This window comes from Syngnathus acus, chromosome 4 (assembly GCF_901709675.1).
Source record: "Syngnathus acus chromosome 4, fSynAcu1.2, whole genome shotgun sequence".
In the NCBI taxonomy this organism is placed as follows: Eukaryota; Metazoa; Chordata; class Actinopteri; order Syngnathiformes; family Syngnathidae; genus Syngnathus; species Syngnathus acus.
This window is the reverse complement of record NC_051090.1, coordinates 2,650,835-2,677,979: the sequence shown is the minus strand read 5'-3', so window position 1 is coordinate 2,677,979 and position 27,145 is coordinate 2,650,835. Positions and strand designations below refer to the sequence as shown.

Below are 27,145 nucleotides of genomic sequence, written 5' to 3'. Positions count from 1 at the left end.
AAAAAGGAACCAAGGGGCTGTAATTGCACCGGGCACAGGGAGGATCTGGGGGAGGGGGGGTGCGCCGTTGCTGCCGCAACACATTGAGAAAGCATTAATGAGCACGTGGTATGATGAGTAAAGAGGCTTTGAATGGATCTCCATGCAGCTGGAGGCAGGCCTAAAACTAATGAGGTTTGGAGAGGGTGGTTGAGGGTACAGGGGAGAGGCCAATTGGTCGCCATAATAGTTAAAATGAGATTAGCCACGCTGCTTCATCAATATAATGACTCCTCCATGCTTGTGTTTTTTTTTTGTGATGTATTTTGAAGGTAAAGAATTTGAATTTTCCATAGTCGTGTTTGTTTCCCTAATAGAGTATGTTTTACACTCATGGAAAACAAAAGTGAATGGAACAATATGTACAAAAAGTTTGATTTCATAGTTGGACAATATGTTGACACAAAAGTTGAGAATATTGAATGGAAAAGTTGACCAAGCGACTATCAGGGGGCTTTAAATGGCTGAAATAGATTCTCCACACTAAAGCAGGATTAGAGGCAGGCCTCTGTTTATTGCCAAGGGATTCTTTTTTAACCTCACGGGGGTGATGAGTGAGCTGGGCGGGACACTGATATGCTAATGAGTTGCTCGTTATGATAGTAATTGTTCGACTGGGACAAATTGACCAGAGATGCTCAAATTTGAATCAAAATATCAGACAAAATGGTTCTTGTAGCCATATTATGATAATATGTTGTCAACGTAAACAAAGTTGTAAAATTCCAAGGAAAAAAAACTCAAAATCATTTTACCAGAAGGAAAATTGAGTCATAATGAGAGACTAAATTGACTGATTATATTGTGTTTTTATTGGGGGTTTTAATCATCTCATAGCCTGGACAGATGACTCCTCCCTCTTTCCTGATCTGATCTCCCGGCTGAACCTCTCCTCTTCATCCTCATCCTCACAGCCCGCTCGTCTGGCTGTCCAGGCGGCGTGCACCTCTTTAGATCTCGTAGACAGAGGAGCGAGCCATGGGGAATTATTTATTGGTCTAAAATTTGTCGTACACGTGAGGGGCAGACGGTGGTTTGAGGAAGGATGGATGGATGCGGACGGTGGTGGTCTCATTGGGGTCTCTTCTGATGTAGCGGACTTACATGCATGACCAGGTAGGTGCCACATTCAACAAACAAACAAAAATGGATGAATTTTTTATTGTTCAATGAGTAACTAGAACTGGTCCTAAATCTTATGTATTTATTTATTTGTCTGTCTATTTATTTATTCGTTTAATTATTCATTTTTTCATTATTTATTCATTCATTTATTTATTTTTGTTTATTTGGGTTTCTGATTATTTATTTGTTCATTTATTTATCCAAATAAAAAATTCATACAAATAGCTTTATAATTTTATCTTTTTTTTTTAAACAAATAAAATGTCATTTGTTTACTGGAATAGAGTGTGTCTATTAGCAAAGCTACCCTCATTTTACAGTCTCAATTAAATTTAATCAGTACAATAGAATACAATACAATAAAATAATCAATTAAACTCCCATTGTATAATACACTATACATCATTAAAATCAAAACAGAGCTAAATCTTCTCATATCATTTCAGACGGGATATTGGGTTGTCCCTGCCTGGGGTGAGGTTGTCCCGATAAATAGAAAGCCTCAAGCCTCTTAGCGGGTCTTTACACTACAGTGCTGCTAATCTCCCACAAACCAAATAAGAGCATTATTATATTACCAGATCATTCTGTCAACACAATGCTAACAGTAACTATGAATTTGTAAGTTTCAGTGCTTAGTTACATTCAGTGGTGGGTCGTGTCATACTCAAATCATAACAAGTAGTCAACAAAGTAGAAATACAAACTGTACTAGTAATTGTTTTGTAAACACTTTTTCATTTTCCTCGACAATTGAACACAAATACCTGTACAGTTTACTTCCAGCCGATTTAATCCACCGATATTAGCTCATTTAAAACCGGCAGATTATTTTATTCATTTAATTATTTCCAATTTTGTGCCAGCAAAGCACTTTTACAATTGGACAAAATGAAGCGACACTCTTCAGTTTAACATTGTCATCACATTTTTATATTAGACATAGCTTTGGCCTGATCTAAAAAAAAGAGCTGTACCTCCCTGGGTATCCTTGAATACCAAATATGTCGGGCTCACTGTACTGTATACAAAATACGAAATACATTTTTAATTTCGACTTGTGTACCTTTCACACTTTGTACTTATTTCTTCTTAGTACCAAAGTTGAATGAGTACTATGAGTTCTATTTGAGTACAAAATGTGAGTACTCTAAGCACCAGACGCATGTTCCAATGGCAAGTTTCTTTCGTATTTACAAAAACGAGATCAAGGTAAATAAATTGCAAAACATTGTCCATGATTATTATATAACATTATGTGCTAACTGCAGCCATATCATCATTGCAAATGAAAAGCTGTTCTCAATTTGCTTACCTGGATGAATAAGGGTTCAAATAAACAACATTGACTGCTATTTTGAACTGTTCATAATTAACGTAACACAGTGTTGATATTCACTGTGCATAGTCAAATTTAATCTATTTACTGAAATTAAATTCACACAAAATAATCAATACATCTCCAGCACGTCTGTTGTTGATATGTCTGATGATGTAATGCTAGTCAAGTTTACCTTTAGCCGCGCTGGCTAAAGGTAAACTGTCAGTTTCGTTTAATGTAGTGAGGCCGGAGGGAGTGTACTGTGCTTTTTAACTCCCTGGCATTAGCGCTAAGCTACACGTGCCTACATGTGTTACAACCACTGACATTAGCAAGCGAGTTTAAATCTTTGCTAAGATGACAGCGACAAAAACAAAGCAGATGTTGACTACTTCACAGCAGCCAAGAGAAAAAGCCAATTAATAGAGATATTTAACTAATGTTTAAATGTACATTTGTGTTAACCATGACTAACTATATCTTGCTATTTATCTGAGTTACTATGATATGACCTCAGGCTTTATCCTGCTAACTTTACGAGCCATTTCCCCAAAGATCGCAACCGCTAGCTAGCAAAGCTCTTTTAAAAGAGATGGTCCAGACTGAGCCTTCTCAGAGGTGAAGAAAGAAGACCTTAACTATGTGTTTCCAAAGCGCTCTGCCTAATGGACTTAGCCGGGCTATATATTCACACGGCCATGCTGCCAGCAGGTCCAACACAGACCTGTAAGAGGCACTTATTTTAAAATCAGGGCTGACCGTACACACATAGAGAGCGCGCTCATCCTGTTTAGTGGTAAAGACATAAGGAGGGGGTATTTTTAGAGGCCGTATGTATATACACAGACGCAGTGGAAAAGTGTCTGTCGGGTCCGTATATGTTGGAAGCAAACACAATTGAAGCTGTGAGGAGAAAGGAACAGGCCCTGGAATGCAATTCTTTGAATGTCACAGGAATGTTTAGAAAAACAAAAACAATCTGCTCTGGTTTTCTATTGTATCTCAATAGACTGAAACTAGATAACATTTCAGTGAGTTTTTTCCAAAACTTCTGTCCAAAAAGTTTTGTTTGTTTCTTCTCAGGCCAGTAAGGCCCGACACGTCACCATGGCAAAAGTCAACAGCGAAATCTCCTCCCTGACCAGACGTCCCTTGTCCAGTCACACATCTGATGAGGAGCTGGCCGTCATTGAAAATGGAGACAGCAGGTTTGTTTGAAGGTTTAAGAAGGTTTGAAGGCCCCTCTAAAGGTTTCAGTTGCAGACTACGCAGACATTTATGATCTGTGAAAGTGAAAAACATTTGATGTTTGACTTTGTGGCTCAAGTTCTGTGGACGGTGTCTTCCAGTAACAATTCCGAGAGGGCCCTATCTTCAAAATCCAACAGAACACTTTTTACTGGTACAGGCGCAATGGCCAGGTAAACTTCAATCTTATTTGATCTTACCACTCCTTCTCTCAGTAGCCTAGATGGGTGTCACGTCGTCGTCGTCTCTGTTCTCTCTCTGACCATGTCTAGGCTCTCTTACTTCTTCTACATGCTGCGCAACTGGGCCTTCAACAGGATGAACCCTGAAGTACCGCAAAGGCACGACTCCTTCCTGGAGCGCTTCCGAGGCCCTGAGCTCAAAGAAGTGTCTGGCTGCAAGAGCGACGGCCAGTCCCTAGACCGCAACGGCACAATGCACTGGAAGAAGTGAGTAGAAGTAATTTGAAGAACGTCAACCATCAAATAAGGGGGCTTGACTACCCTACGTTGTTTGTTTCCAAAGTCTTGGCAATAAGTGGCCGCTAGCTACTTACAACATGAATAACTGCAACAACACAGATGAGTAAGTTTATAGACTTGGTAGAAAGCTAGCCTACCTTGGTAGCGACATCCTTCCCATTTCTTACACCCAAGCAAAGGTACAGTTCCAAGAAGAATCTCTGTTTGTTTGGATTTGGGATGGATCTGCTTTAAGGCTAGGAGTCCTACCAAACCTAAACAAGATAGTTCCTGACCTGCACCAGACCTGCTCCTTTTGGTGTTGTCCGGAATTCTTCCAGTAGTCCTTCTTTTTAACTTTAACTTTAACTTTCTAGACCTAGTCAACCCCTCAATCCCTGATTCACAGTCAGAGTTTGTGACCAATAGCATAAAGGACGACAAGAATAAAAAGAAACTGCCAGGATATTTCTAGACCTCCCTCCCTCACCTCCCGGTGTAGTCTGGTATCCCTTTGGTAGTCCCTTATAGACATTTGTGATGAAGAGAATTCAAAGCCCAAGATTGTATCCTTTAGCAAAAAGGAAGACAAGAAAGAGGAGATTAAAAAAGACCAGGATGACAAAAAGGATGAGAAGAAGGATGACAAAAAGGATGAGAAGAAGGATGAGAAAAAAGATGAGAAGAAGGATGAGAAAAAAGATGATAAGAAAGACGACAAGAAGAAAGAGGAGCCCCCGTAAGTATTGTCCAATACGTCGGGGTCACTGAATTGCGGAAACATTGGTCTGATTCCTGCATTCTTCGACAATGAAATATGTTTTTTTTTTTATTTCAGGAAGGAGATCTGGATTATGGACCCGGCTGCAGACATGTACTACAAGTGGTTGACAGTCATCGCTGGCCCAGTCTTCTACAACCTGATAATGATTGTCACCAGGTATTCTTCTTGGCTTAACATTTGACGTGAAACTGAAAAGTCTTCAAATGTTTTCATCTATTCCGCCAGGGCCTGTTTCAACGAACTCCAGGACCGGTTCACAAAACTTTGGATCTTCTTAGACTACACCGCAGACTTCATCTACTTCACAGACACATTTGTCCGGTCAAGAACAGGTCAGTTCCTTGGCCAGGTCTTCACCTGGTAGCCAATCAGAGCCATCGTTTATTTACTCATGCCATTCCTCAGGCTACCTGGAACAAGGTCTGCTGGTGAAGGACGCTGCGAAGCTGCGAGCCAAATACAGGATGACGTCGCAGTTCAAGTACGACATGATTTCCATGATCCCCACCGATCTGCTCTTCTTCAAATTCGGATTCAACAACCCAGAGTTCCGATTCAACCGCCTCTGCAAGATTTCCAGGCTTTTTGAGTTCTTTGAGAGGACTGAAACGAGAACCAGCTTCCCCAACATGTTTCGTATTAGCAATCTCGTGCTCTATATCCTGGTCATCATCCATTGGAACGCCTGCATGTTCTTTGCCATCTCCAAGACAATTGGTTTCGGCACAGACACTTGGGTATACCCCAACATCAGTCACCCGGAACATGGCCGCCTGGCCAGGAAGTATATCTACTCCCTCTACTGGTCCACCCTGACCCTCACCACCATCGGCGAGACGCCCGCGCCGGTGAGAGACGTGGAATACCTCTTTGTCATCGCTGATTTCCTCACCGGTGTGCTGATTTTCGCCAGTATCGTCGGAAACGTCGGAGCCATGATCTCCAACATGAACGCCTCCCGCGCTGAGTTCCAGGCCAAGATCGACTCCATCAAGCAGTACATGCAGTTCCGTAAGGTTACCAAAGAGCTGGAGGCCCGGGTGATCAAGTGGTTCGACTACCTGTGGACGGAGAAAAAGACTTGCGATGAGAAGGAAGTTCTGAAGAACCTGCCGGACAAGCTCAAGGCTGAAATCGCTATCAACGTCCATCTTGACACACTGAAGAAGGTGCGCATCTTCCAGGACTGCGAGGCGGGACTCCTTATCGAGTTGGTGCTCAAGCTGGAGCCTCAAGTCTTCAGTCCGGGGGACTACATCTGCAAGAAAGGTGATATTGGCCGGGAGATGTACATCATCAAGGAGGGCAAGCTGGCAGTGGTGGCCGACGACGGCGTCACGCAGTTTGTGGTCCTCAGCGATGGTGCATACTTTGGGGAAATCAGCATCCTGGGCATCAAGGGCAGCAAGGCCGGGAACAGGAGAACGGCCAACATCCGAAGCGTGGGTTACTCTGACCTGTTCGCCCTCTCCAAGGACAACTTGATGGAGGCGCTTACCGAGTACCCAGATGCCAAGAAAGCCCTGGAAGAGAAGGGCAAGGCCATCTTGATGAAGGACAACCTGATTGACGAGGCTGTGGCTAATGCCGGGGCAGACCCCAAGGACCTGGAGGAGAAGCTGAGCAGGCTGCAGGAGAACCTGGAAGCCATGCAGACCAAGTTTGCTAAGCTCTTGGCTGAATTCACCTCCAGCCAGACACGCATGAAGCAACGGGTCACCCAAATGGAGGCCCAGGTTAAGGCGGTCAAACCTGAGGACCTCTCAGAAGTGGTGGCCGATAAGGATAAGAAGGTTCAGTGAGAAAGAACTTTTATAAGGAGTGAAGGACTGAAAGTTGTACTTGGTTTGATCCATTTATACATTTTAATCGCACATACGTACATCTTTTTGACAGCTATTTTCTCCACAGAGCAGGTCGAACAAAGTTTGATATTGTACATAATGCATCAAATATTTGTGCACATTACGCTAAGACGTCTCACTGTGTCATGGTCATTTTGTAGATAAAATAAAATATCACAACATATTTTTTGCAGTTTTTTGGCTAGTTTTCCACACCAACATGAAATTTGAGTTTTCAGAAATTTGGTAGGCGGACCCACGAAAAAGTCTCAAAAAAACAAGTCAAGTCAGGTTTGTGATCAGCAGTTCTCAGAGAGGCTCCAGTCAATCCTGACTAAATCCAGGGTCAACTTTCCAATGGTCGGCAGCTCCTCTGTTTTATATAGCCTATCGTCCTCTTCCTCCGAAAACTGTTCCTCCTGTTCAGTCTCGGTATCGAGCGAGGTCTGAGTCTGCTCCGAGCCATCCGACTTGTGGGAGTAACTCTTGATGTATGTGGGGAAGGATTGCCCGGGTGTGGAAGGGCTGGTCGGTAAGGAGTCCACCTCTTCTGTGTTATGATTGGACACTACTTCTGGATCTGTGATGATGACAACGATTGGCTCCTCCTCCTCCGTCAGAACGGTCTGACTTTGCTGAGCGTGCATTTTACCCTGAACCGTAACCAACAAAGGCAACTTTTTAATTAAATCAGGTTATTAAGGTCGTTTTTAAAAGTCATCACCTTCCCCTGGTCGTATTCTTTTGCCCATTTGCTGTTTGCGGGATCTGGCACCACTTGAAGCATGAAGCACTGGAAAAGTAGCCACGCCCTACAAAGAGAACACCATCGGGTCAAGGAAGGCAAACAAACTTCTGTACTACTGTGGCATGTTGTGAACCTCTTCTTCACGGCTCCGATTTGACACAAGCATAGCAGCAGTGGCACCGGCACGGTCAACAGCAAGCACAGAACCAAGAGGAACACCGGGATCCCATCGACAGCTGAGAACCACATTTCCATTTAGTCTTTCGAGCTTTTTGAGAGCATCAAACTCGAGTAGACATGTGCTCACCTTGGATGTTGATTTGGATTTTTAGAGAAGCCGGACCTTCTCCCTGAGAAGTCCAAGCGGTCATCCACAGGTTGTGGGGACCCACGGGCAGGTCCTCCAACACAAACGTCCGCTTGGTCGCTTGAACAGAGTCTTGCACATTAAAAAAAAACAGCAATGGCAGTTACAGTCGATGACATAAACTCCAAGGAGATATATTTGGTTGTTACATTGCTGCACATGTTCATGGCTGTCTTCCAGGTAGATGGTGTACTGAGTGATGCACCCGCTACGTTGAGCCCTTGGAAGCTCCGCCCACGTCAAAGTCACTCGAGTGGCATCTGCTTTCCATTTAACCGACGGGCCGACTTTAGGTACTACAAAAGAGGCGATTGAAATTCTCTGGAACGATTCCAGCGGCTAAAGACTTTCTCTTCAATTTGGCACATGGCCTCAGAGGAGGATTCATCTCGAATGGTCACCTGATTGGCTGGTGTTGAAGAGTCTAAACGTTCTCCAGGTCATCGAGCCGTCAGTGTAGAGAACGTAAACGGCCCCTTCGTAACACTCGGATGCATTCAAACCTGTGCATGAAAAAAAAAAACGTGAGCAAAAACAATTTGCAAACACATTGGGAGAGTGAGCGAGAACATCAAGAAGAACTTCTGAAGCAGGACGTCATTTCAAGACCTGTGATGATCGCACGATGATCTTCTCCTGCCAGTCTGAGCCATTGCAGCTCGTGCAGCTTCAGCCCTTCTGGGTACCACTCCACCACGTAGGACGCCGCCATTTCTGGTTGTCTCCACCAGAGGGCGACACCGCGCTCCTGTGCTTTCACGTCAACATCCAAATGAGCCGATGCTAAATGGAAAAACCAAAATGTGTTTGGGGAAAATGCAAATGAATTACTGGTAAATATATTGGTGTGATTTTCAAAAAAAGATTTTTGTAACACTGATTGGTTTAAATTGTAAACAATAATAATTTAAAAAAAAAGGGAAATACCTTTGGCATGATAGGCAAGGATTTTGGCTGGCGGGGACATTCCTTTGGAGTTGAGGGCGCTCACCGTCACGTGACACTCGGCACAAAACGTGACAGAAGTGTCGGTGGCATTTGCACTGAGGTTGGATGTAAACTCCAGTACAGACTGGGAGTTGTGTACGGACACCAAGTAGGCCACAATCTTCCCCCTGGCATGGCTCACGGTCATTGGCTAGAAAGTCAAGAAACATGACAGTGGAAAGAGCAACAACTAAAGATTTAGCTAACGCTAAACTCAAATGCTAAAAAGACATTGCGGCATTTCACGTCTTTCACTCGATCATTTCTCTTAAACTTCTCATTTCCAGTCAAACGAAAGTATCAGCTCGCCTTCGCTTTTTGTTTGAATATGACAATGCAAAGTGTGTGAATGTGCGTGTGGTTACAAGTGTCTATGTGTGATGTGCGAGTCGTGGTCAAAAATTGACCTTTAAATGTCAAAGTGGAATAGAAAGTGACGCTCAGGAGATGATACAACACACTCATACTTGAATGTTTACCTTCCAGAAGAGCCTGATGGACTCGAAGTCGAAGGGATGTTGAGTGTACCACACGTCCAGCTCCTTGGCAGGTGCTGCCAGACCACAAACCACGTTTGCTTTGAGAGAAAGCCTTTATTTGATGATTGTAGCGTAGAATTATTTCAGACCTTCCTCCTGAGTCCAACTGGAGGTGACATTGCTCCAGCTACTCCACAGTCCTGTTGTGAATTTGGCCCTGGCTCTGAACTGGTACCACTGGTAGGGCTCCAGAGATAAGATGGAGAACAACTGATCCAAAGCCACAGACATGTTCTGCTGTAGCAACGGTTAGCATGTTAGCATTTCTGATTGGAAATATTGTGAGGAACAAAGACTCTTACTGAATTTGGATCGGTAGTCCACAGTCCCGTTTCCGTAGCATACTGGACCTCCAGGTCTTGCGTCTTCACGGGTTGCCGAATCCTGATGGTGCAGCCCCTGGAGGTGCACCGAGGCACTCGGAGAACCGGAGCGGCAGGGGTCACTGTTCATATTAACACAACTTAAACATGCACCACAAGAGTCACACAAAGACAAGAACGCGAAAGGTACCGATGTTGCTGAGGGTGTAGTTGGCGGGCAGCGACATGGCCGACCCCAGTGCATTGTGGGTGGCGACTTGCACTGAGATGAACCGGACTCCATTGGGCAGGGCAAATCTAGCCGATGGGGGGTCAGATCCTTCGATTTTGATTGGACGCCAAGACTTTGAATCACTGCTCACCCTGCAACACACACAATTTTGTATGGGGAAAAACGTTTTGAATTCTTAAAGGTCATGCACTCACTCGCTCTGCCCCCCCCCCCCTCCCTCTCTTACTAACCGCAGTTCTGAAGTGTCTCTCAGGTGTGTCTCAGAGCCTTTTTCCCACGAACAAAACATCTCACCCATCTGCTCGCTCAGCACTGTGTAGTTGCAGTAAATGTTCCGTGGTGTCTCCGGTGGGTCTGCAAAAAAAAATATATGATTTATTTTTGGAGATGACAACCAGCTCCAGGTGGTCCTCACTCACAACCAGCCGAGATGTCAAGTCCGCAGGGGTCGAGGTCCAGGCACGTGCACAAGCAACTGAAGGTCCGGTCCTTGGTGATGTTCTCCACTTGGATGTAAGTGGTACTGTGGTTGACCACCGTGTGGCGCTGCAGGCTGGGCGGGTGCCCGCTGTACATGGAGCGGCCGCACCCGCAGCGAAAGGTGCAGTACACCTCCAGGCTGGAACCACGCCGGACCACCGGCCCTGCGCTGGACCAGATCACGCAAGAAGACAACTCACCTGAGAAAAATTAGACAATAACTGAAGGTTGCCTTCCACACCTTCTTTGTGACCTTCCTTCCTTCCTTTCATACCATACTTGTTTCTTTCAATAACTTTGTGGCTCACCTGTGCCTAATCGCAGCGGCAGCACAAGCGACACGGCGAAGAGCCAGGACCATATCGTGGGAATTGCCGCCATGTGTCATCAGGAACTGACAATGTGAGTCACATGTTCATATCAAAGACCACCACCACCTTTCACAAAAAACACAAAAGGGTTGAAATATGAGTCAGAAAAAAGCAAATCAACATTCACACAAAATGTACTTACCAAAAGTCTGAAGAAGAGATCCTCCATCTTTATCTTCGTGCTACTTTATCATCCTCCATGAGATCGGCGTGGTGATGTTTCATCTTTTCAGTTTTTCTTTGTTCTCATGCGAGTCATAGTCGCACTTGATGGGAGGAAGTTCAGTGCGGTGGCGAGCCGCACAATGGAACCACGACAATGCACACAAACGCCGTCCGTCCGTCAACCTTATCTGTGCTATCTGATCATATCCAGTTGTGTTTTAGAGTTTAGCTATGCTGATGTTGTCCTCAGCACAATTTCCGAGCATCTAGGAACTCCTTTTAGGCAGCACGACCGATGACGAGATACATTGTGGGACTTTCCCCCCAATTCCCACAAAGCATCTCCCTTGACTGGCACATTGTTGTTGTTTTTTTACCAGTAATGTTTTACATTGGGGTAGGTGGGGATGTGTGTGTGCGTGTGTGTGTGTGTGTGTGTGTGTGTGTGTGTGTAATAGTGGTGGTAGGGTGGTATTGAGGAAGTGAGACAGCCCTCAGGAAGTTGCAAAAAAAAAGTGTTAAGTTGAACTACACATTACTACCAAGCTTGGACAAGATGAGCCAATTGTTATGGTAATTGTACAAAATATTAAAATATATAATTAAAAAAGAACTCAATTTAGAAGGCCATATTGAGTCCATCCTCTTGAGAAATAGAAAATTGTAAAAAAAAAAAAATACTAAATGACCATTTTAGGGACTTTTTGCTGCAAAATTCAAATTTATAGGATTGTGAAGAAAAATTCTATATATTTTGTACATTCTATATATTTTTGGTTTGAAATCCTTTTATAGTTGGGTACTGTAAAATAGTGTACTTGCTTGCTTACAATTATTAGGATATAGTACAAAACAGTACACTCAGTATATTCATAATAATTTTAGGCAAACAATCCGTTTTTTTTTTCAAGAATATTTGCCACTCCCATATTTCAGATTTGAATTGGGGTACCATACTGATGCACAATATTGTCCAAAGCAATGCAGAATGAACAAACATAGTCATTCTGCCTCCTGCCCGCTGCTGGGAATGCAAATTTGTGGGATGTACCCACCAGTCAGCGAGACCTCCACCACGGTTGCACTTTGTAAATCCACCACTGGGGGGCGATCTTCGGGGTCACTCAAATTACCTCTGGTGCACTCTAATCCCATCATGTTGGGCCAGCTGGAGGAGTCCAACGCCAAGCCGGACAGTAAGTTCCCCAGGATCGGTCCAAAGCCGCCAGAACCCGAGTCATCCCCCGTGGGGGTCGTCTGGTCCTGGTCCGACTGGTCTCCTCGTGTGTCCACGGTCAGCTGAGGTTTGTAACCGTTGTTCAGCGTTGCCAGGACAACCGTCTCCAGAAAACAGGTCTCGGATTTAGTGGGATGCCGGACGGAGGGGACGAGGGGGTACAAGTCTTCTCCGGAGGCAAAACTGATCGGGGACAGCGGTGGGTCGCTGTCGGTGTATGAGAAGGATGGCTCGCTGCCGGCATCCAGCTAAAGATGGAGATGATTAATTTATTTGGATATCTTCATCATGCAGACACTTAATGAATTGTCCTACTACCAGTAATTTGATGGCTTGGCTATTTCCTGGCTTGGGAAGTTCCTCCACCAACCAGTCAGGACCAAACAATGCAACTCTTGCTTTGATCCTGTTCATCACAAACACACATGAGTGCTGCTGTTTTGGTTAGCAACAGGTTACTTCTAGTAACAAAAGAGTTCCATACCTTTGCCTGAAACAGCTCCAGCACGCCAGTTGTACAGTGACAGCCACCACAGCCAACACGGGGACCACCACCATGGTAAGTCCAGCTAAACAAAAAAAGAAATCATTCCAACATTACAAAAAAAGTAATTTCATTCACAACATCCAGGCATTCCACAAATTCTTCAGTAGTCAGCAACTTTCTACCCTAGTTATTATTTCTGAAGTAACATGATGGGGAGGAAACCTGCAGGTTCCGTGGGTCGAGAATAGATGAGGTTCCCGCGCCGGCCCTCTCCGGCGGCGGTGGAAGCAGACATCTGGAGAGTCACCGCACCCTCGGGACACTTCAGCCATGTCTTCCTGTGATGTGTTGCAGCCACCGCCACTAACAACGACATCTTCAGCTCAGCAAACTTGTAGTAGTCAAAACTCTCCACTAGAGGTCACTGTTATATTGAAGCAGTCTTACAATGCCTCAAACTGCTGTTTTTTTTTCTCTCCACTATTTGTTCTGCTGTGATGCTTTGGTTCACCTGGAATTTCTTGGCTATGCATGCGTAGGGTCCGTAGATAGACGGTGTAGTTGTTGATGAAGCCCCTCTGCAGCTCCACTGGAGGGTTCTCCCACTGGACCAGGAGGTGTGTGGCGTTGTGTTCCAGCACCGACACACTGGGACCGGCATCTGGTTCTGAAACATTGTGTGACTTCACAACTTATTTGCAGTCCATTCAGAAAGTTGATCACTTTTAGTCTTCTTGGCTTGAAACACCCAGATGATGTGATTTGTATTTTTAAAATATTACTGAGCTGTCCTGAGTAGGCCAAGATGGATGACGGCGTGCTGACTCCTCCTCTGCTCACGGCGTAGACTGAAATGTTGTACCTCACGCCCACAGACAGGCCTCAAAACAAAAAATTACAGATCGGGTGTAATACATTAGCAATCCACTAGATGTCAGTGTCGTATTGAAAAAGTTGTTTTTCTACCTTGGATGCTCGCATTGTTTTGATCCAGGGACACTTGTATCCAGCCGAGCTCACTTTTCCCTCCAGGCACGCTTGTCCATTCCACAATGTAGTAAAGCTCGTCACTTCCTGGTGCTCTTGGTCTTACCCAGTCCCAGGAGACTAGGATAGCACTGCCGTTAGCCACTGGATCAGTGAGTGTCAAAGCAGGCTCAGGGTCACCTGAACAGCAACATGCAACGTTAGCCTAAAACCTGCATTACATCGTCTGAAGTGTTTGTACCTGAGAATGTGAGGGGTACGCTGGCCGGCGGCGACGCCCCATAAGTAGTGACCACGCTAACGGCAAGCGCCTCAATATCGGACGGGACTTGAAGGGAAAACCGGCACAGGGACGTGGCACAGACTACTTGCCGTGAACCCCGGCCCTCGTCCACCTTGTAGTACTCCACCTGTCCATTGAACGTCTTTGAAGGAGGAGCCTAGAGATTGTTATCAGAGATTAGCATTAAATAATATACAAGCGTTATTTACTGCATGACTCCTTGAAAAATCGGATTAAAATCAGGTCACCTTCCACAAAACGGTGACATTCTGCATCGAGCTGCTTTTGTGATTACTCAATATCCGCCACGCACGCAGAGGCTGAGAAGGACCTGAAGATAAATGTACAGGAAATGCAGTAGTTATCACTGATAAGTTTTTTTTATAACCCCAAGAGTCCACTTTGACATCGGGGCCTGTTTGTTTCAAGCAGATAGGCTCTGTACGTTAGTGGGAAAAAAAATATATATATGAAATTAAAATAAAAATAAAATCATAAAATTATAAATAAATGAATAAATGAATAAATGCATGTTAATATTCAGAGGAAAATGGACCTGACCTTTTCCAGGACTTCTGCTCACTACCTCTTGACTCCATTTGCTGCATTTTCTGGTTGCCGTGCTACACGTCCTGATCTGGAAATGGTAGTCCACCAGGGGCTGCAGATCATCCACTCGTACCTCATCCTGGCTGAGCCGGGTCACCTCTCTTGCGTCCTAAGGGACTCAAGGTGGGGGTCAGTCCTGCACTGAATAAGGAGGTAACCTAGCTTTTGTGTATTTTGTTTTTTTTACCCAGGGGGAAGAGCTGGCGGGGCGGAGCCTGACGGTAGCTGTGAGCTGTGACGAGTTTTCGGCTGTCTTCCAGTGCAACACGGCCTCCAGTGCGGAGGAGTTCCCAAAGTGGATGTGTGTGATGCGAGGGCTTTGGGGTACCACTGCAAGACAGGGGAGAGCCCTTGATTAATGATCACGCTGGTGATCATTTCTATTTGATTTTTTTTGATGCAATTATAAAAAAAAAAAAGTGCATTTCTTGCTTGCTCACGTATGCGTGTGGGCTCCAGCGTGAACGGATCCGAGCGCGAGCGACCGAAGCGGTTGTCGGCGCTGACCACAAATCGGTACCGCTGGTTCACATTCATCTCGGTTTTTGGTAGCACCACCTTGTCCGCCTCCGAAGGCCAATTCCAGGTGCTGTTTCCACTGAGGACATGCACACAAATGTTAGCTTTGGCAAGTCAATCCGAGCCGTGGTTGAAGGACTGACAGCTGACCTGCTGAGTGACACGTTGTAGGAAGTGGGCACGTGAGTGTTGCGCCCCGCCCGCCACTGGCACTCCACCCATGGGGAGGTCGAGGTGGTCTCGCAGGTGATGTTCTCCGGCTTATCTGGGGGCCCTTCGGTGGTGGGAAACGCTTGTTAGCCATTAAGCTCGTTTAACATTTTAGTGAAGCTATGCTACATACATCCTCCCTGCAAGGTCAGCCCTCCGACAATGTTGACCAAGCCGTCTTTGTGCAGCCTGCAGAGCAGGTGGAAGCGAGGCCGTCGGACGTCGGGCAGCTTGAACGTCACGACCGAACTGCAGTCGTTCCTCTTCCATTCACTCTCGGGCCAGGGCTTCATCACCAAAGACACTTTGGACCTGCAAGGCGACTTGCAGTTCTTGTACTAGAGCGGGTCTGTGCCTAATATTTTGACTCCAGTTTCTTACCTCCATTCACACTTGTTGTGGCAGGACACCAGGAGGTCCGAGCCTAGCAGAAAGGGCGAAGGCGGTTCTACGCTGAGGTTGCCCAGGCTGTTGTCAAACACCTGGCAACCGCCAAAAAGTGGCCCACTTGCTGCGGGGAAGAGCGAAAAAGCAGATGTAGATGCTTTTTTGGAGCGTATGAGTGTGAGAAAAGCAAAAAAACAAGACTCACTGCTGAGGAGAAACGCGATGAAGCATCTCCAGAGGGTCATGGCCGCTCAGCACGAAAAGTGTCACAGCTTCCTGGCGTCAAGCGATTGGTTTTGACATTCTCCGAAGCGTCCATCTGATAAAACACAAATGGCATGACGGCGACGTGTTAAGATGGCACTCGGTGCGTTTGCTTGCGTTGAACGTGGGGGGAGCGAGAGAGAGAGAGAGAGAGAGAGAGAGAGAGAAAATGAGGCCAGTGACCCGGTTTAGTGACGTGGCGGGGTTAGTCATAGAACTCTTCCAGTCAACTGCTGCCCCAGTTCACTCACCGCAAGATGACGTTCACACGCAATGTTCCCATTTCAACATGTAGCTTAATATCGTGGGAAAAAAATATGAACTACCACGTTGCGGGAAACTTTCATTTCAAGCATATATTATTTTCTACCTGGTTTTGAACAAGTTTATTTTTGGACCCTACATTCCGAGAACCACCCATACAATCCCTGGCAAATTATTACTTGCAATTCTTCTTTATTACATTTATGACTGATATTAATTGCACCGCTTTAATGATTTTTAGGAGTGCCAAAGGTCACACACTAAGCCAATCTATTTAGTTATATAACTTTCCATTTTCTGCATGTGCATCCACTCCCTCTATGTGATTACTATCAGTAGCCAACAGCAACCTCTACTCTAATTCACATGGGGACGTGTTACATAACTTTCCCCACCTCCTTCTCCACCTCTCATTTCCCTCAAAAACAACTCCGATTGCCTGCAGACAGGTCAGAAAAAATCTCCTCGAAATTATGATTTTTCAAGCTCTTTTCGAGTGTCTGGACCCGAGCGGCTGGCTGCTGTTGGGTTTGGTGGCGCTGATGTTGACGGACGTGCTGCGAAACTGGCGGCCAAGCACTTTCCCACCGGGACCTTTGGCCCTGCCTTTTCTCGGGAATGTTTTCACTGGAATGGACTACAAATCCGTGGAAAACGTAAGATTGAGAATCAAAAGTGACACTGCACATGAATAGGTGGAGGTGGACCCGAGTCTGCAGTTTTTAAGATTCGGCAAAAATTGCATTTGATCAGTAGCACCATGTCAAATTGTACCGTTTCTCACAGGTCGTATTTTGTTTAGTTCACCAAGGAGTACGGCCCCGTGTGCAGCTTGAGGCAAGGCAGCGAGAGGATTGTGTTTATCTCCACCTACCGCATGGTCAAAGAGGCGCTTATCAACCAACTGGACAGCTTTGCCGACCGGCCCGTCGTCCCTCTCTTTGACGAAATGTTCAAGGGTCTCGGTGAGAGAGCTCCTTCTTAAATGCGATTTCAACAGCGCTGGGATAAGTGGCTGTTAAGTGTGCTGTAATAAGCTCGGCTTTTTATGGGTGACATTGCTACAGGTATCGGGCTGAGCAATGGTTACTCGTGGAAGAAGCACAGGAGATTTGCTAACACCCACCTGCGCTACTTTGGAGAGGGCCAGCAAAGCCTGGAGAACTACATCAAAGTGGAATGTGGCTTTCTGTGCGAGGCCTTCAAAGAAGAGCAAGGCAAGTGCTTAAGATGAGGATTTGTCAGAACCTTTTGCCATCCCCCGATGCTTTGAATTCTCAGGGAAGCCGTTCAACCCTCAATACAGAATGACCAACGCGGTGGGGAACATCATCTCCTTGGTGGCGTTCGGACACCGCTTTGAGTATAGCGACGTAAACTTCCGCAGATTCATCGAGTTGGACAACGAGGCCATTCTGAATAGCGGCTCTCCCTTCGCGCAGGTCCAAGTCCGAAAATCAGTCCTTGCCGCGTCGACCGACCTGACTTTTTGCTCCGACCGCAGCTCTACAACGCCTTCCCCTTTCTCTTCAAATACCTGCCGGGCCCGCACCAGAAAGTCCTCGCCAACTACAGGGAGATTGAGAGCTTCCTGCGGGGTGAAGTGCAGAAGCACCAGGAGCAGTGGAATCCGGATCTACCTCGGGACTTCATTGATGTGTACCTTGCGGAGATAGACAAGGTGGGCTCCTTTTTCAAGACTTTGAAAAACTAAAAAGGGGCTCAACATTTAAACAAGAACATTTTCTAGTTGAAAGGAGACCCTGAAGCTGGATTCAGCATTGAAAGCCTGGTGGTCACCACCTTGGACCTCTTGGAGGCGGGCACGGAGACCTCCAGCACCACCTTGCGCTGGGCTCTGGTTTACATGATGCACTATCCGGACATCCAAAGTGAGACAAACAAAACTCAACAGAGCAGAATCCAAATTCTGATTTGCGTTGCGCTCCCCAGAGAAAGTCCAGACGGAAATCGACAACGTGATCGGACAATCTCGCCAGCCGGCGTTATCCGATAGACCCGACATGCCCTACGCCGAAGCCGTCATCTACGAGACCCAGAGGATGGGGAACATCGTTCCTTTGGGATTCCCCAAGATGGCCAGTAAGGAGGCCACACTGGGAGGATATATCATTCCAAAGGTAAGTTATCAGACGGAGGAAAATGTTATGGAAGTATAAAACGATGACATCATCACCACCGCTTTCCAGGGCACGGTGATAGTTACCAACATGACGTCGGTGCTTTTCGACGAGAATGAGTGGGAGACCCCAAACACGTTCAATCCTCAACACTTCCTGGATTCGGAGGGCCACATTCGCAAAAGAGACGCCTTTTTGCCATTTTCTGCAGGTTTGCGTCTACGAGAAGAAACTTGCCAGTCCAAATTGATTCCTAAGTGTTTTTTCCTTTCAGGTAAACGAGTATGTTTGGGCGAGCATCTGGCGCGAATGGAACTCTTCCTCTTATTCACGGCCCTCCTGCAACGCTTCACCTTCGCCGCCGTCCCCGGAGAGATGCCCAGCTTGGAGGGCGTGCAGGGTTTCACCAATTCCCCCGAACAGTTCCGGACCATGGCCATACCTCGTTGAGAAGCAAGACCACCATTTTGATTCCAACTTTAAACAAGTTGACCAAATAAAATTCTTGTAAGGTTTTTGTCTTTTGTTTACTGTACATTCCTTTAAAAATAATATTTCTCAACGAGTTACAGTGACTTAACTGGAGTTAACTTATTTAGTTTTTGGGTTTGGTTTCCACCTTTTCTCGCTTGGCCTGTTCCTTGTGTCAACAAACCAGCTCCGGGTGCGCCTCATTGCCACACAAAGTTTTTCCAAATGAAATTCAGCCCAAGAGACAAATTTCAAGCTGACTTTTAACAATATTATCAAACACCAGATACCTCAAGGGCAACTTTCGTTGCCCTGTTTTGTTAAAATGTGTTTGTTTTGATGACTCTCCCGCAGCCCGTAGGGTTGATTCAATTAAATTAGATTAAATTAGGCATCTGGGCGGTATTTAGAGGCGCCACCTCGGGAAAGCCACACTAGCGGAACAGTCCAACGGGACATCATGTCGATGTATAGCGTGTTCCTGGGTCTGAATACTTGGGGGGTGCTCCTTTTAGGTCTAGCACTTTTCCTCCTTTGGGCCACCTTTGGCAAAAAGGAGCCGGCAAATTTCCCACCCGGGCCGCTCGCCCTGCCTCTCGTCGGAAGCGTTTTCAATATTCCTGTCAAGCAGCCTCACATGTATCTGACGCAGGTAGGAATTGACTCATTATGATTTTTGGAGGCCTTGACTATCATTGATTTTTTTTTTTTTTTTTAGTACATAGATCAGGAAAGTTAGGAATCATTAACCCCGGATTTTGATTTTGTGTGCCAAAGTATTATTTGAATAATCCAAGCTAAAACTAGCTGACTCATCACAATATAACATGAACTCATATTTTTTATGTACTTCATCTTAATCATGCGAGACTGGAATATTCTCCCATGGTGTTTTTCTATTCCCTCCGGGAGGGGAACGAGTAAATACTTCCATTAACAAATTGCTGACACACGGGGAATATTGTCTTGGAATAACCATGCACCTCAGCTGACCACAAGGCGCCATTGTCGTGTGCGTGCACAGTTGGCCGACACTTACGGGAACGTGTTCTGCATCAGTGTGGGACAAGAGAAGACGCTGTTTGTGTGTGGATGGGAGATGGTGAAGGAAGTCCTCGTGACGCAGGCTGACAAATTTGTAGACCGGCCCTACCAGGCCCTGTTTGCCAGACTGTACAATCAACACACAGGTAGGACACACACACACACACACATACCTACACAGTGACAGATGAGAGTCATTTTTCGCTTGTACCTTTAGGAGGGCTTTTCTGCAGCAACGGCAAGACATGGAGGAGGCAGCGTCACTTCGCCATGGGCACCCTACGCACCTTCGGCCTGGCTAACGGCATCACGGAGAGGACCATCAACGAGGAGAGCCAACACCTATGCCAGGCCTTGGAAAAACACCAAGGTGACCCAACATCAAATATTACAGATAGTGGTCTTCAAGTTGGGGATTTGAAGTCGCTAATTTTTGTTGAAAGTCCGATTTGAAGTCATCTTACTTTGTTGTATTGCCGTCACCTTCCACCTCAGGTGAATTATTTGATCCCGCCTCCGAGTTGAACAGCGCAGTGGAAAACATCATCTCCCAGGTGGCTTTTGGGAACAGGTTTGACTACAGCGACCCAAACCTAAAGCAGCTGCACGCCACCATGGCAGAGATGGTCTTTCTGGAAGGTTCCGTGTGGGCCCTGGTGAGGGAACTCGGATGCTAACTCAAATGTTCATCGTTATAACGGCAAAGGAATTCTTGTATCCTGGATGCTAACGCAGATACGAACTCAGCTGCTAGCTTAGGTGCTAATCATGACAACACAAAAAAAGCACAGTTGTCCGAGCCGATGTTTCCTTGGTGTAGCTCTTCAAGGCCTCCTTGTGGACCTTGTTGAGTGAGAATTATCTGGCACTGAAACTTCGGATGCTAACTGAGATGCTAATTCAGATGCTAATCATAACTTGCCGCAGCTCTACAATGCCTTCCCGGCAGTGCTGAAGCGATTGCCTGGGCCCCACAACAGAATCTTCAGCAACTTCCAAGCCGCAGGAAAGTTCATCAACACCCAGATACAAATCCACAAGTTGGAGTTTGACCCCAGCAACCCACGAGATTACATCGATGCCTTCCTGGTGGAGAGCAAAGTAAGACGACGACATCTAGGAGCTCCATAACGGACCCTGACTTTGTCTTTTCTGACAGGACAAAGCTAACAGTGAACTAGGTTTCACAGAAGAAAATCTGATTCTGTGCTGTCTGGATCTGTTCCTCGCCGGAACGGAAACTTCCTTCAGGACACTGCAATGGGGACTTCTCTTCCTTATCCAGAGCCCTGAAATCCAGGGTGGGTTTTCCTCAAGGCCATGAAAGAAACATGAAGTGGTGTTATTATGCTCCGGATATTAAAGTGCAACAATTTTCCATCCTTTCTCCAAGACAAAGTCCAGGCGGAGATCGAGCAAGTGATTGGGCCGAGCCGCCTCCCCAAGATGGCCGACAGAGCCCACATGCCCTACACTAACGCGGTCATCCATGAGATCCAGAGAATGGCCAACATCATTCCTCTCAACGGAGGCAGAGTGGCCTCGACAAACCTGAAACTGGGGGATTATGTCATCCCCAAGGTGGGTTGTACAAAATAGTCTCAAGAACCTATACATGTAACTGATTGGAAAGTCGGCCATCTTGGATTGAATCATGCTTGTGGTTTACAGGGCACCACCGTGTTGCCCATCTTGACATCGGTGCTGTTTGACAAGAACGAATGGGAAACTCCACATACATTCAATCCTGAACACTTCCTGGATTCCGATGGCAATTTTGTGAAGAGGAATGCATTCGTAGCTTTCTCTGGAGGTAAGAAAGACGGCGGGCTGGATTCTTGAGATGGTGGAGGATGGTTACGGTAATGACTGTCTTTTGTAAGGCAAACGTGCATGTCTGGGTGAGGGCCTAGCCAAAATGGAGCTGTTCTTGTTCCTCGTGGCTATGCTGCAGAAGTTCACGTTCTCCGTGCCTGAAGGAGTCGAGCTAAGCTCCGAGGGAATCATTGGAGTGACGCGCTCGCCGCACCCCTTCAAAGTCTTTGCTACAGCCCGCTGAGTGTCGAACACACATCTTATTTCTTCTTAAATGGAACTTGATGCAGGCAAAGGTGCTTTTTATCCATTTAGCTATCCTAGACTTATTTAAACTGCTTATATATATATATATATATATAAATATATATAATTATTCAGGTTTATAACAGCTCGATGTTTGTGAAATTAGACATTTATTTTCATAAAAGACACTCGACATACACACAATAAATTACATTTGCAGACGCATCCCATTTGCAATTGGTAAGCACATTCCGAGGGCTGCGTTCAGAGCGGGAAGGCTTCACAATACATTTTGAGGCAGCTTACATGAATAATATTTCACGGTTTGCAATTTCACATGTGATATGCTCCGAACATAGCATTATCAAGAAATGTGGTCAATCATTGCGTCATACATTTTTGCATGGCCCCATGATGACAATAAAACCTAAAATGATGTCTGGTAGAAAAATGGCAGCTAACCTCTAATCAGCCACTGCCCTATTTAATCGGGTGATTGTCAAAGTGAGCTACCGAGTACCACCACCTTTTTAGTACAACACATTTGCAATTAATCTTTCACCAACTGTTTGTTTTTTATCCTTTCTAAAGCTCCTCAAATTTCTTCAACCTAATTTCTTGGCACCAGGAAGATGCCAAAGCAATACTTTTATATTAAAATACAATTGAATTAGACCAAGACATTATACGGGAAATTAAAGCAGTGCTTTGTCGCCACCTTGTGTCCTCAATTGGAAAATACAAACTGTCACTCTACTGTTGAATTAATTTAGTGATTCTATGACGAGCCTCACTTTGAGAATCGCCACACATGACACATGGCACTGACGTGACACGCATGATTTGTGAAGTGGAAAAATGCAGACCGAGGTGAAAAGCAGTCACTCGTATAGTAGTTCATAAAAAGCCTGGTGCTCACTGTCGATGAAGGAGTGCAGCGCCGACAGCATGGAACCTTCCGGACCCCCGAAGGTGGTGTACTGTAGCTCCTCGGGGGTGGGAGTGGGCGGGGCCAGGCGTGCGGGTTGCAGAGAGGTCACGGGGGCAGCGGACGTGTGGTTGGGGCTCACGTGCTTCTTGTGGCGTGCTCGGCAGTTCTGGAACCACACCTGCACAATCCAGTTCGTCTTTATATGCACAGTAATGATCCTATTTATATTCATAAATGGAAGTTTTATTATTATTATGCTTGTTTTTGTTTGTATTATGTTTGCTTGAACCTGTATGACTCTTCGACTGAGGCCCGTCTGCTCGGCCAGTTTCTGCAGCGTCTGAGCATCCGGGTTGTTGTCCTGGGCAAACTGCGCCTGCATCACCTGCATTTGTAAAAATGGGGTTAAATAATATAATAATGCATCACAATCTGTAATAAACTCATACAAAAAAAAGGCCTTTAAATAGTCTGTGAAAATAAATGATGTATTTTTATAATTTTATATAGAATATTATAATATATATAATATTCTGTATTACACACGCACATGCAACTCTAAGCGGGAACATTTTTATTTTTTTTTACCTGGAGCTGGTCAGCAGTAAAGCTGGTCCTCGCTCTCTTGGATGGTTTGGGCGGGCTAATTTCTTGTTCGGTGGGCATGGCACCCTCCATATTGACACTGCTGCCTGCAGTAATCATAACAAGGTTATTCATATTAAAAATAGGCACCAAAATTGGTAAAAAAATAAATAAATAAAATGCTATATTTAAGAGCCGTGCATGTAAACTTGATATTTTATATGCTGAGTCTATTTTTTTTTTAACATCAGACATGTTATAATAATATGTTAGGGGTGTGGTGGCCATTTGGAATTTGGGGAAAATATTACTGGACTGACAATTATATTCATTTGCAAATGACCTTTATCGGCGGCCCTTTTGAGCTTGTCCAGCATGCAGTCGTAGTGGACCCTGCAGAGCACCTTGTCCTCCACCAGGGCAAACTCCTCTCCGGTGGACAGCTGCCGCTTGCACGAGAAGCAGGCGAAGCAAGCCAGGTGGTAAACGTTGCCCTTGGCGCGCCGCACCCAGTCGGTGGCGTGGATGTGGCGGCCGCAGCACGCGCACCACGTGCCGAACCTTCTGCGACACAGGCAACAAATGGACGTCGAGATTCACACGGTCACCGGGAAATTATACAAGAGGAAATTTTTATTTAAGATAATAATAATAATGATAACAGTAGCTTAGATGCATATCATTTATTCATTACTGTTATTCTACAGTCAAAAAAAAATACTAGAATAAATCATTTTAAAATATGTCAGACTATTAGTGTGAATTAGTGTCTTTGTTTTGAATCTTTTCGGGGGAAATAAAATTAATCAAGAGATAATGTGCACAAGTGTACACACCCTGTCATGCAAGTGTTTAATATGACCCAATCACTTTCAAACTTGTGTTAAACGGGAGGCGCACATGCACTATTAATATTAAAAAAAAAAAGAAAGCAATAAGCCGGACAAAGGTCTACCTGAAGTAATCCATCTTGCAGAAGACTTCCTTGTCTTTAATGTAGCAGCTGGTGTGGCCTCCCAGCGCGGCCTGGCACACGCTGCAGCAGAGGCAGCGCACATGCCAGGACAGGTCGCTCACCTGTGCGCACGCACACATACACACACGGAACACACTGTTTATTTCTTCTCCGGTCCTGTGAGGGATGAAGGCGTGCAAACCACAATCACCCTAAAGCTGTCATGAAAATGCTCATACAAAAACAACTTGGATATATATCAAGGCGCACACACACACATTCCAAAGCAACAACAAAAAAAGCAAAGTAACGCGAGAAAATACCTTCAATAAATATTTATCAACAATTTCTTCATTGCAACTGGCGCACACACACACGCTGGCGGTGAGAAGTGGCTCAGCGGACATGGCCTGCAGGCCGGAGCGCATGTCTTCAGCCACAACCTCCACCTGCAAGTGCAACAAAAACACAAGGCAACATTTCAAAATAAATATTAAATGAATCTCATTTGATATTATTTAGTGATTAAAGATTAAAAAAATAAATAAACAGCAAATTTGATTATTGTTAGTTGTGCTCAACTCCAAAGAAATTGTAATTATTAGAGCAAAATGATATAAGTGCCTTAAAACATTGACTATTATGTTATTGATTAGTAAGATTGACTTAATATTCCATAATTATAATTAATAGGAATACAATCAAATCTCACCTACTTTATATATTAAAGTCCTGAATTTTGAAGTCCTCACTCGCACATCAACTCAACTCTCTCCCGCTTAAGCATTTTGTACATAAAGGTATGCATTAATATTAAAAACACACCATTAAAATTGCAAACCCAATAACCCATATTAGGAGCAGAATTAGTTAGTTGAAAAAAATAAAGTTGCTGCTTAGATATTTTGAGCAAATTACATCTTTACACATTTGGGGAAAAAACATGTTATATAATATATATATATTTAATATTTAAGTGAATATTTCATTAAAAAATGACTCCCACTTTTATCTTTTTAAAATGATATAAATCAAAATATCTATGGATATAAGGAATGTCGTTTTGATGACCGGTTTAATTTTTTTTTTCATGACTATACACGGTTGTACGTGCATTAAGTTGTTAAGAACATTCCACATCCAAAAATAGCATCCATTAAATAAAATAATAGCAACAATAAAAAGTATATTTTTGCCCTGTTTAAAAATAAAATTAAAATAATCCCCATCCCTACCGTGTTGTCTTTGGAGTCCTCACATGCACACATATTTTCCTCTGCCCTCCGTCGCTGCGCGTGTCCTCGCTGCCCGCGTGGTGCGTTCAATGACCGGCGCTCTCGCCATAAATATCATCAGCTGGCCGCTCACTTGCTCACCATGACGACGCCAATTGCACATTTACAAAGAGTCATTACTTGGACTAACAGACGACACTTGAGCCGACACTTCTCCCCCCCCACCCCGCCCTTTTACCGATATTACATCAAAAGGGCGTTGATTTATTTAATAGCGGCGATTAAAACAAGTCAAAGTTAAAAAAAAAAAAACATGAAGTGGTCCCATTAACTGCTCGAGTTTTAACAACGATGGAAGCTAGGTGGAGTGGGTGCCCGCAGATTGCAGGAGAGAGCAATTAAAGTCCCAATATTGAACCAGGCCGGATCCACCAGGCAGACCCCCGACCCCGCCCGCCAACGCTTGACCCCGGGCCGGCCGAGGACTTTCATCCCAACCGACTCACCTCCTCGCCGGAGCCTCCAGCCAGGATGCAGCATTGAACTTTGGTCTCACTTTTCCAGCGCATGTCTGTGGCTTCTTCTTCTTCTTGTCGTCCTCCCAGAGAGTGAGCCTTCCCTAGGGAGGATCAGAATTCATATTTCACATTTCATATGTCACCTTTAGCCACGCCCGCCCACCCAGTTGCCTGCCTGCCTGCCTGCCTGTGTGGTTTCTTGCAAGCGTGCAAAAAAAAAAAGTTGAAGAAAAACGCAGGTATGAGCGGCTGGAAAGGACAAAAAGAAAAAGTTGTTCTTTTGGAGAGTTTTTGTGGTGACGTTTGAGAGTGTGAATTACAGTTTAGGTTTTGGGAGGGGAAGTAGAGTGAACTGTTTTTGTCTACAGGTTTTTTTGGGGATGAGAGATTTTGTTGTTTGGAGTTTTTTGTTGTGTTTGATATTTTTATAATGTTAGTGTGAGAGTTTTATGGTGTCAGTGACATTTTTTGTAGAGAGAAATTTTCGTGAGATGTTTTAAAATTCTGAAACGCGCTAAAAACGTTTGGCTAGTCAGCTTTTTTATTCGTTTGGGTGAATGTGACTTTTCTAATCAAATAATTTTTTAAAACACAATTTAAAAAAAGTTTTATCCATGCCGATATTAACAGTTTCAAAGCCATGACGATTTGGCTGCAAAGTATTTTTTCAATTTCCAATATTCATTTTGAAGAATTTCTTCTGCTCTTTTGAAGACGACTGCTACAAAGATAACGTACTGTGACTTTTTATTTTTCCTGTCTCTTTATCGCCTTGCAGGAGGTCTCGGTAGCTCGCAACCCGCATTGGCACGAGGCTCCCTATCACATCATCTCAGGAGGCCTTTAGCAGTCCTAGCGTGCCTCCTGGAAGATGTGTCGCGTTCCAGCTGGTGCCCATGAATGCTATTTTTTTTTTTTAAATC

The 27,145-nt window shown here is 45.0% G+C and overlaps 6 protein-coding genes across 15 annotated transcripts; 3 read left to right on the top strand and 3 right to left on the bottom strand.

The window, feature by feature from the left end:
* The first annotated feature begins 834 nt into the window (after positions 1-834).
* LOC119121841 (cyclic nucleotide-gated channel cone photoreceptor subunit alpha-like) lies at positions 835-6,793 on the top strand. 4 transcript variants are annotated; one of them, XM_037249816.1, is made up of 9 exons: positions 835-1,155; positions 3,569-3,693; positions 3,835-3,906; positions 4,051-4,182; positions 4,259-4,318; positions 4,772-4,933; positions 5,033-5,134; positions 5,204-5,310; positions 5,384-6,793. In XM_037249816.1, the coding sequence occupies exons 1-9, from the start codon at positions 1,144-1,146 to the stop codon at positions 6,778-6,780; spliced, it is 2,169 nt and encodes a 722-aa protein (XP_037105711.1). In that variant the 5' UTR covers positions 835-1,143; the 3' UTR covers positions 6,781-6,793. The 4 variants fall into 4 exon arrangements, with proteins under 4 accessions (XP_037105711.1, XP_037105710.1, XP_037105713.1 ...); XM_037249815.1 differs by having other exon boundaries at positions 4,006-4,182; XM_037249818.1 differs by lacking the exons at positions 4,259-4,318; positions 4,772-4,933.
* A 21-nt stretch (positions 6,794-6,814) lies between these two features.
* il12rb2 (interleukin 12 receptor, beta 2a) lies at positions 6,815-11,144 on the bottom strand. Of its 5 annotated transcripts, none has more exons than XM_037249812.1 (16): positions 11,012-11,144; positions 10,807-10,935; positions 10,438-10,698; positions 10,249-10,372; positions 9,977-10,149; positions 9,766-9,908; positions 9,553-9,700; positions 9,404-9,477; positions 8,865-9,075; positions 8,547-8,720; positions 8,339-8,440; positions 8,087-8,233; positions 7,878-8,009; positions 7,704-7,806; positions 7,547-7,634; positions 6,815-7,475 (listed from the first exon to the last, which is right to left on the bottom strand). In XM_037249812.1, the coding sequence occupies exons 2-16, from the start codon at positions 10,877-10,879 to the stop codon at positions 7,122-7,124; spliced, it is 2,307 nt and encodes a 768-aa protein (XP_037105707.1). In that variant the 5' UTR covers positions 10,880-10,935; positions 11,012-11,144; the 3' UTR covers positions 6,815-7,121. The 5 variants fall into 5 exon arrangements, with proteins under 5 accessions (XP_037105707.1, XP_037105709.1, XP_037105708.1 ...); XM_037249814.1 differs by having other exon boundaries at positions 9,553-9,697; XM_037249813.1 differs by having other exon boundaries at positions 10,807-10,892; positions 11,012-11,093.
* Positions 11,117-16,160, bottom strand: il23r (interleukin 23 receptor). 2 transcript variants are annotated; one of them, XM_037249808.1, is made up of 16 exons: positions 15,959-16,160; positions 15,748-15,877; positions 15,500-15,678; positions 15,307-15,430; positions 15,078-15,235; positions 14,825-14,967; positions 14,590-14,746; positions 14,277-14,359; positions 13,987-14,185; positions 13,725-13,925; positions 13,541-13,639; positions 13,270-13,425; positions 12,981-13,121; positions 12,756-12,840; positions 12,590-12,677; positions 11,117-12,519 (listed from the first exon to the last, which is right to left on the bottom strand). In XM_037249808.1, the coding sequence occupies exons 1-16, from the start codon at positions 15,996-15,998 to the stop codon at positions 12,037-12,039; spliced, it is 2,466 nt and encodes an 821-aa protein (XP_037105703.1). In that variant the 5' UTR covers positions 15,999-16,160; the 3' UTR covers positions 11,117-12,036. The 2 variants fall into 2 exon arrangements, with proteins under 2 accessions (XP_037105703.1, XP_037105704.1); XM_037249809.1 differs by lacking the exon at positions 15,959-16,160 and having other exon boundaries at positions 15,500-15,689; positions 15,748-15,846.
* A 512-nt stretch (positions 16,161-16,672) lies between these two features.
* LOC119121843 (cytochrome P450 2J2-like) lies at positions 16,673-18,938 on the top strand. Its single transcript, XM_037249819.1, has 9 exons — positions 16,673-16,937; positions 17,084-17,246; positions 17,349-17,498; positions 17,563-17,723; positions 17,786-17,962; positions 18,032-18,173; positions 18,235-18,422; positions 18,492-18,633; positions 18,697-18,938. Exons 1-9 carry the CDS (start codon positions 16,755-16,757, stop codon positions 18,870-18,872), a joined length of 1,482 nt encoding a protein of 493 aa, XP_037105714.1. The 5' UTR covers positions 16,673-16,754; the 3' UTR covers positions 18,873-18,938.
* Positions 18,939-19,328: 390 nt separating this feature from the next.
* Positions 19,329-22,443, top strand: LOC119121433 (cytochrome P450 2J1-like). 2 transcript variants are annotated; one of them, XM_037248977.1, is made up of 9 exons: positions 19,329-19,545; positions 19,918-20,083; positions 20,155-20,307; positions 20,433-20,593; positions 20,865-21,038; positions 21,097-21,238; positions 21,331-21,518; positions 21,609-21,750; positions 21,821-22,443. In XM_037248977.1, the coding sequence occupies exons 1-9, from the start codon at positions 19,354-19,356 to the stop codon at positions 21,994-21,996; spliced, it is 1,494 nt and encodes a 497-aa protein (XP_037104872.1). In that variant the 5' UTR covers positions 19,329-19,353; the 3' UTR covers positions 21,997-22,443. The 2 variants fall into 2 exon arrangements, with proteins under 2 accessions (XP_037104872.1, XP_037104873.1); XM_037248978.1 differs by having other exon boundaries at positions 19,417-19,545; positions 19,953-20,083.
* On the bottom strand, positions 22,152-25,786 carry LOC119121434 (LIM/homeobox protein Lhx8). Its single transcript, XM_037248981.1, has 7 exons — positions 25,705-25,786; positions 24,793-24,918; positions 24,470-24,591; positions 23,858-24,078; positions 23,518-23,621; positions 23,219-23,314; positions 22,152-23,107 (listed from the first exon to the last, which is right to left on the bottom strand). The coding sequence occupies exons 1-7, from the start codon at positions 25,735-25,737 to the stop codon at positions 22,880-22,882; spliced, it is 930 nt and encodes a 309-aa protein (XP_037104876.1). The 5' UTR covers positions 25,738-25,786; the 3' UTR covers positions 22,152-22,879.
* Between the last annotated feature and the right edge of the window lie 1,359 nt (positions 25,787-27,145).

Bases quoted from the DNA above. Each gene is read 5' to 3' on its own strand.
- LOC119121843 (XM_037249819.1), top strand. From the start codon at position 16,755: ATGATTTTTCAAGCTCTTTTCGAGTGTCTGGACCCGAGCGGCTGGCTG. The intron at 16,938-17,083 runs GTAAGATTGAGA...TATTTTGTTTAG, and splicing joins ACTACAAATCCGTGGAAAAC to TTCACCAAGGAGTACGGCCC. The intron at 17,963-18,031 runs GTGGGCTCCTTT...AACATTTTCTAG, and splicing joins ACCTTGCGGAGATAGACAAG to TTGAAAGGAGACCCTGAAGC.
- il23r (XM_037249808.1), bottom strand. From the start codon at position 15,998: ATGACCCTCTGGAGATGCTTCATCGCGTTTCTCCTCAGCA. The intron at 15,431-15,499 runs GTATGTAGCATA...CCACCACCGAAG, and splicing joins GCTGACCTTGCAGGGAGGAT to GGCCCCCAGATAAGCCGGAG. The intron at 14,360-14,589 runs GTCAGGTCCATT...ATTTATCTTCAG, and splicing joins GAGCAGAAGTCCTGGAAAAG to GTCCTTCTCAGCCTCTGCGT.
- LOC119121841 (XM_037249815.1), top strand. The intron at 3,907-4,005 runs GTAAACTTCAAT...GACCATGTCTAG, and splicing joins GGTACAGGCGCAATGGCCAG to GCTCTCTTACTTCTTCTACA. The intron at 4,319-4,771 runs GTAAGTTTATAG...TGTATCCTTTAG, and splicing joins AACTGCAACAACACAGATGA to CAAAAAGGAAGACAAGAAAG.
- LOC119121433 (XM_037248977.1), top strand. From the start codon at position 19,354: ATGTCGATGTATAGCGTGTTCCTGGGTCTGAATACTTGGGGGGTGCTC. The intron at 20,084-20,154 runs GTAGGACACACA...TTGTACCTTTAG, and splicing joins ACTGTACAATCAACACACAG to GAGGGCTTTTCTGCAGCAAC. The intron at 20,594-20,864 runs GTGAGGGAACTC...AACTTGCCGCAG, and splicing joins AAGGTTCCGTGTGGGCCCTG to CTCTACAATGCCTTCCCGGC.
- il12rb2 (XM_037249810.1), bottom strand. From the start codon at position 11,038: ATGGAGGATCTCTTCTTCAGACTTTTG. The intron at 9,909-9,976 runs GTACCTTTCGCG...TAATATGAACAG, and splicing joins CTACACCCTCAGCAACATCG to TGACCCCTGCCGCTCCGGTT. The intron at 8,441-8,546 runs GTCTTGAAATGA...TTTCATGCACAG, and splicing joins TCATCGTGCGATCATCACAG to GTTTGAATGCATCCGAGTGT.
- LOC119121434 (XM_037248981.1), bottom strand. From the start codon at position 25,737: ATGTGTGCATGTGAGGACTCCAAAGACAACACG. The intron at 23,622-23,857 runs GTCATTTGCAAA...TGATTACTGCAG, and splicing joins CAAAAGGGCCGCCGATAAAG to GCAGCAGTGTCAATATGGAG. The intron at 23,108-23,218 runs GTTCAAGCAAAC...TGGATTGTGCAG, and splicing joins TCAGTCGAAGAGTCATACAG to GTGTGGTTCCAGAACTGCCG.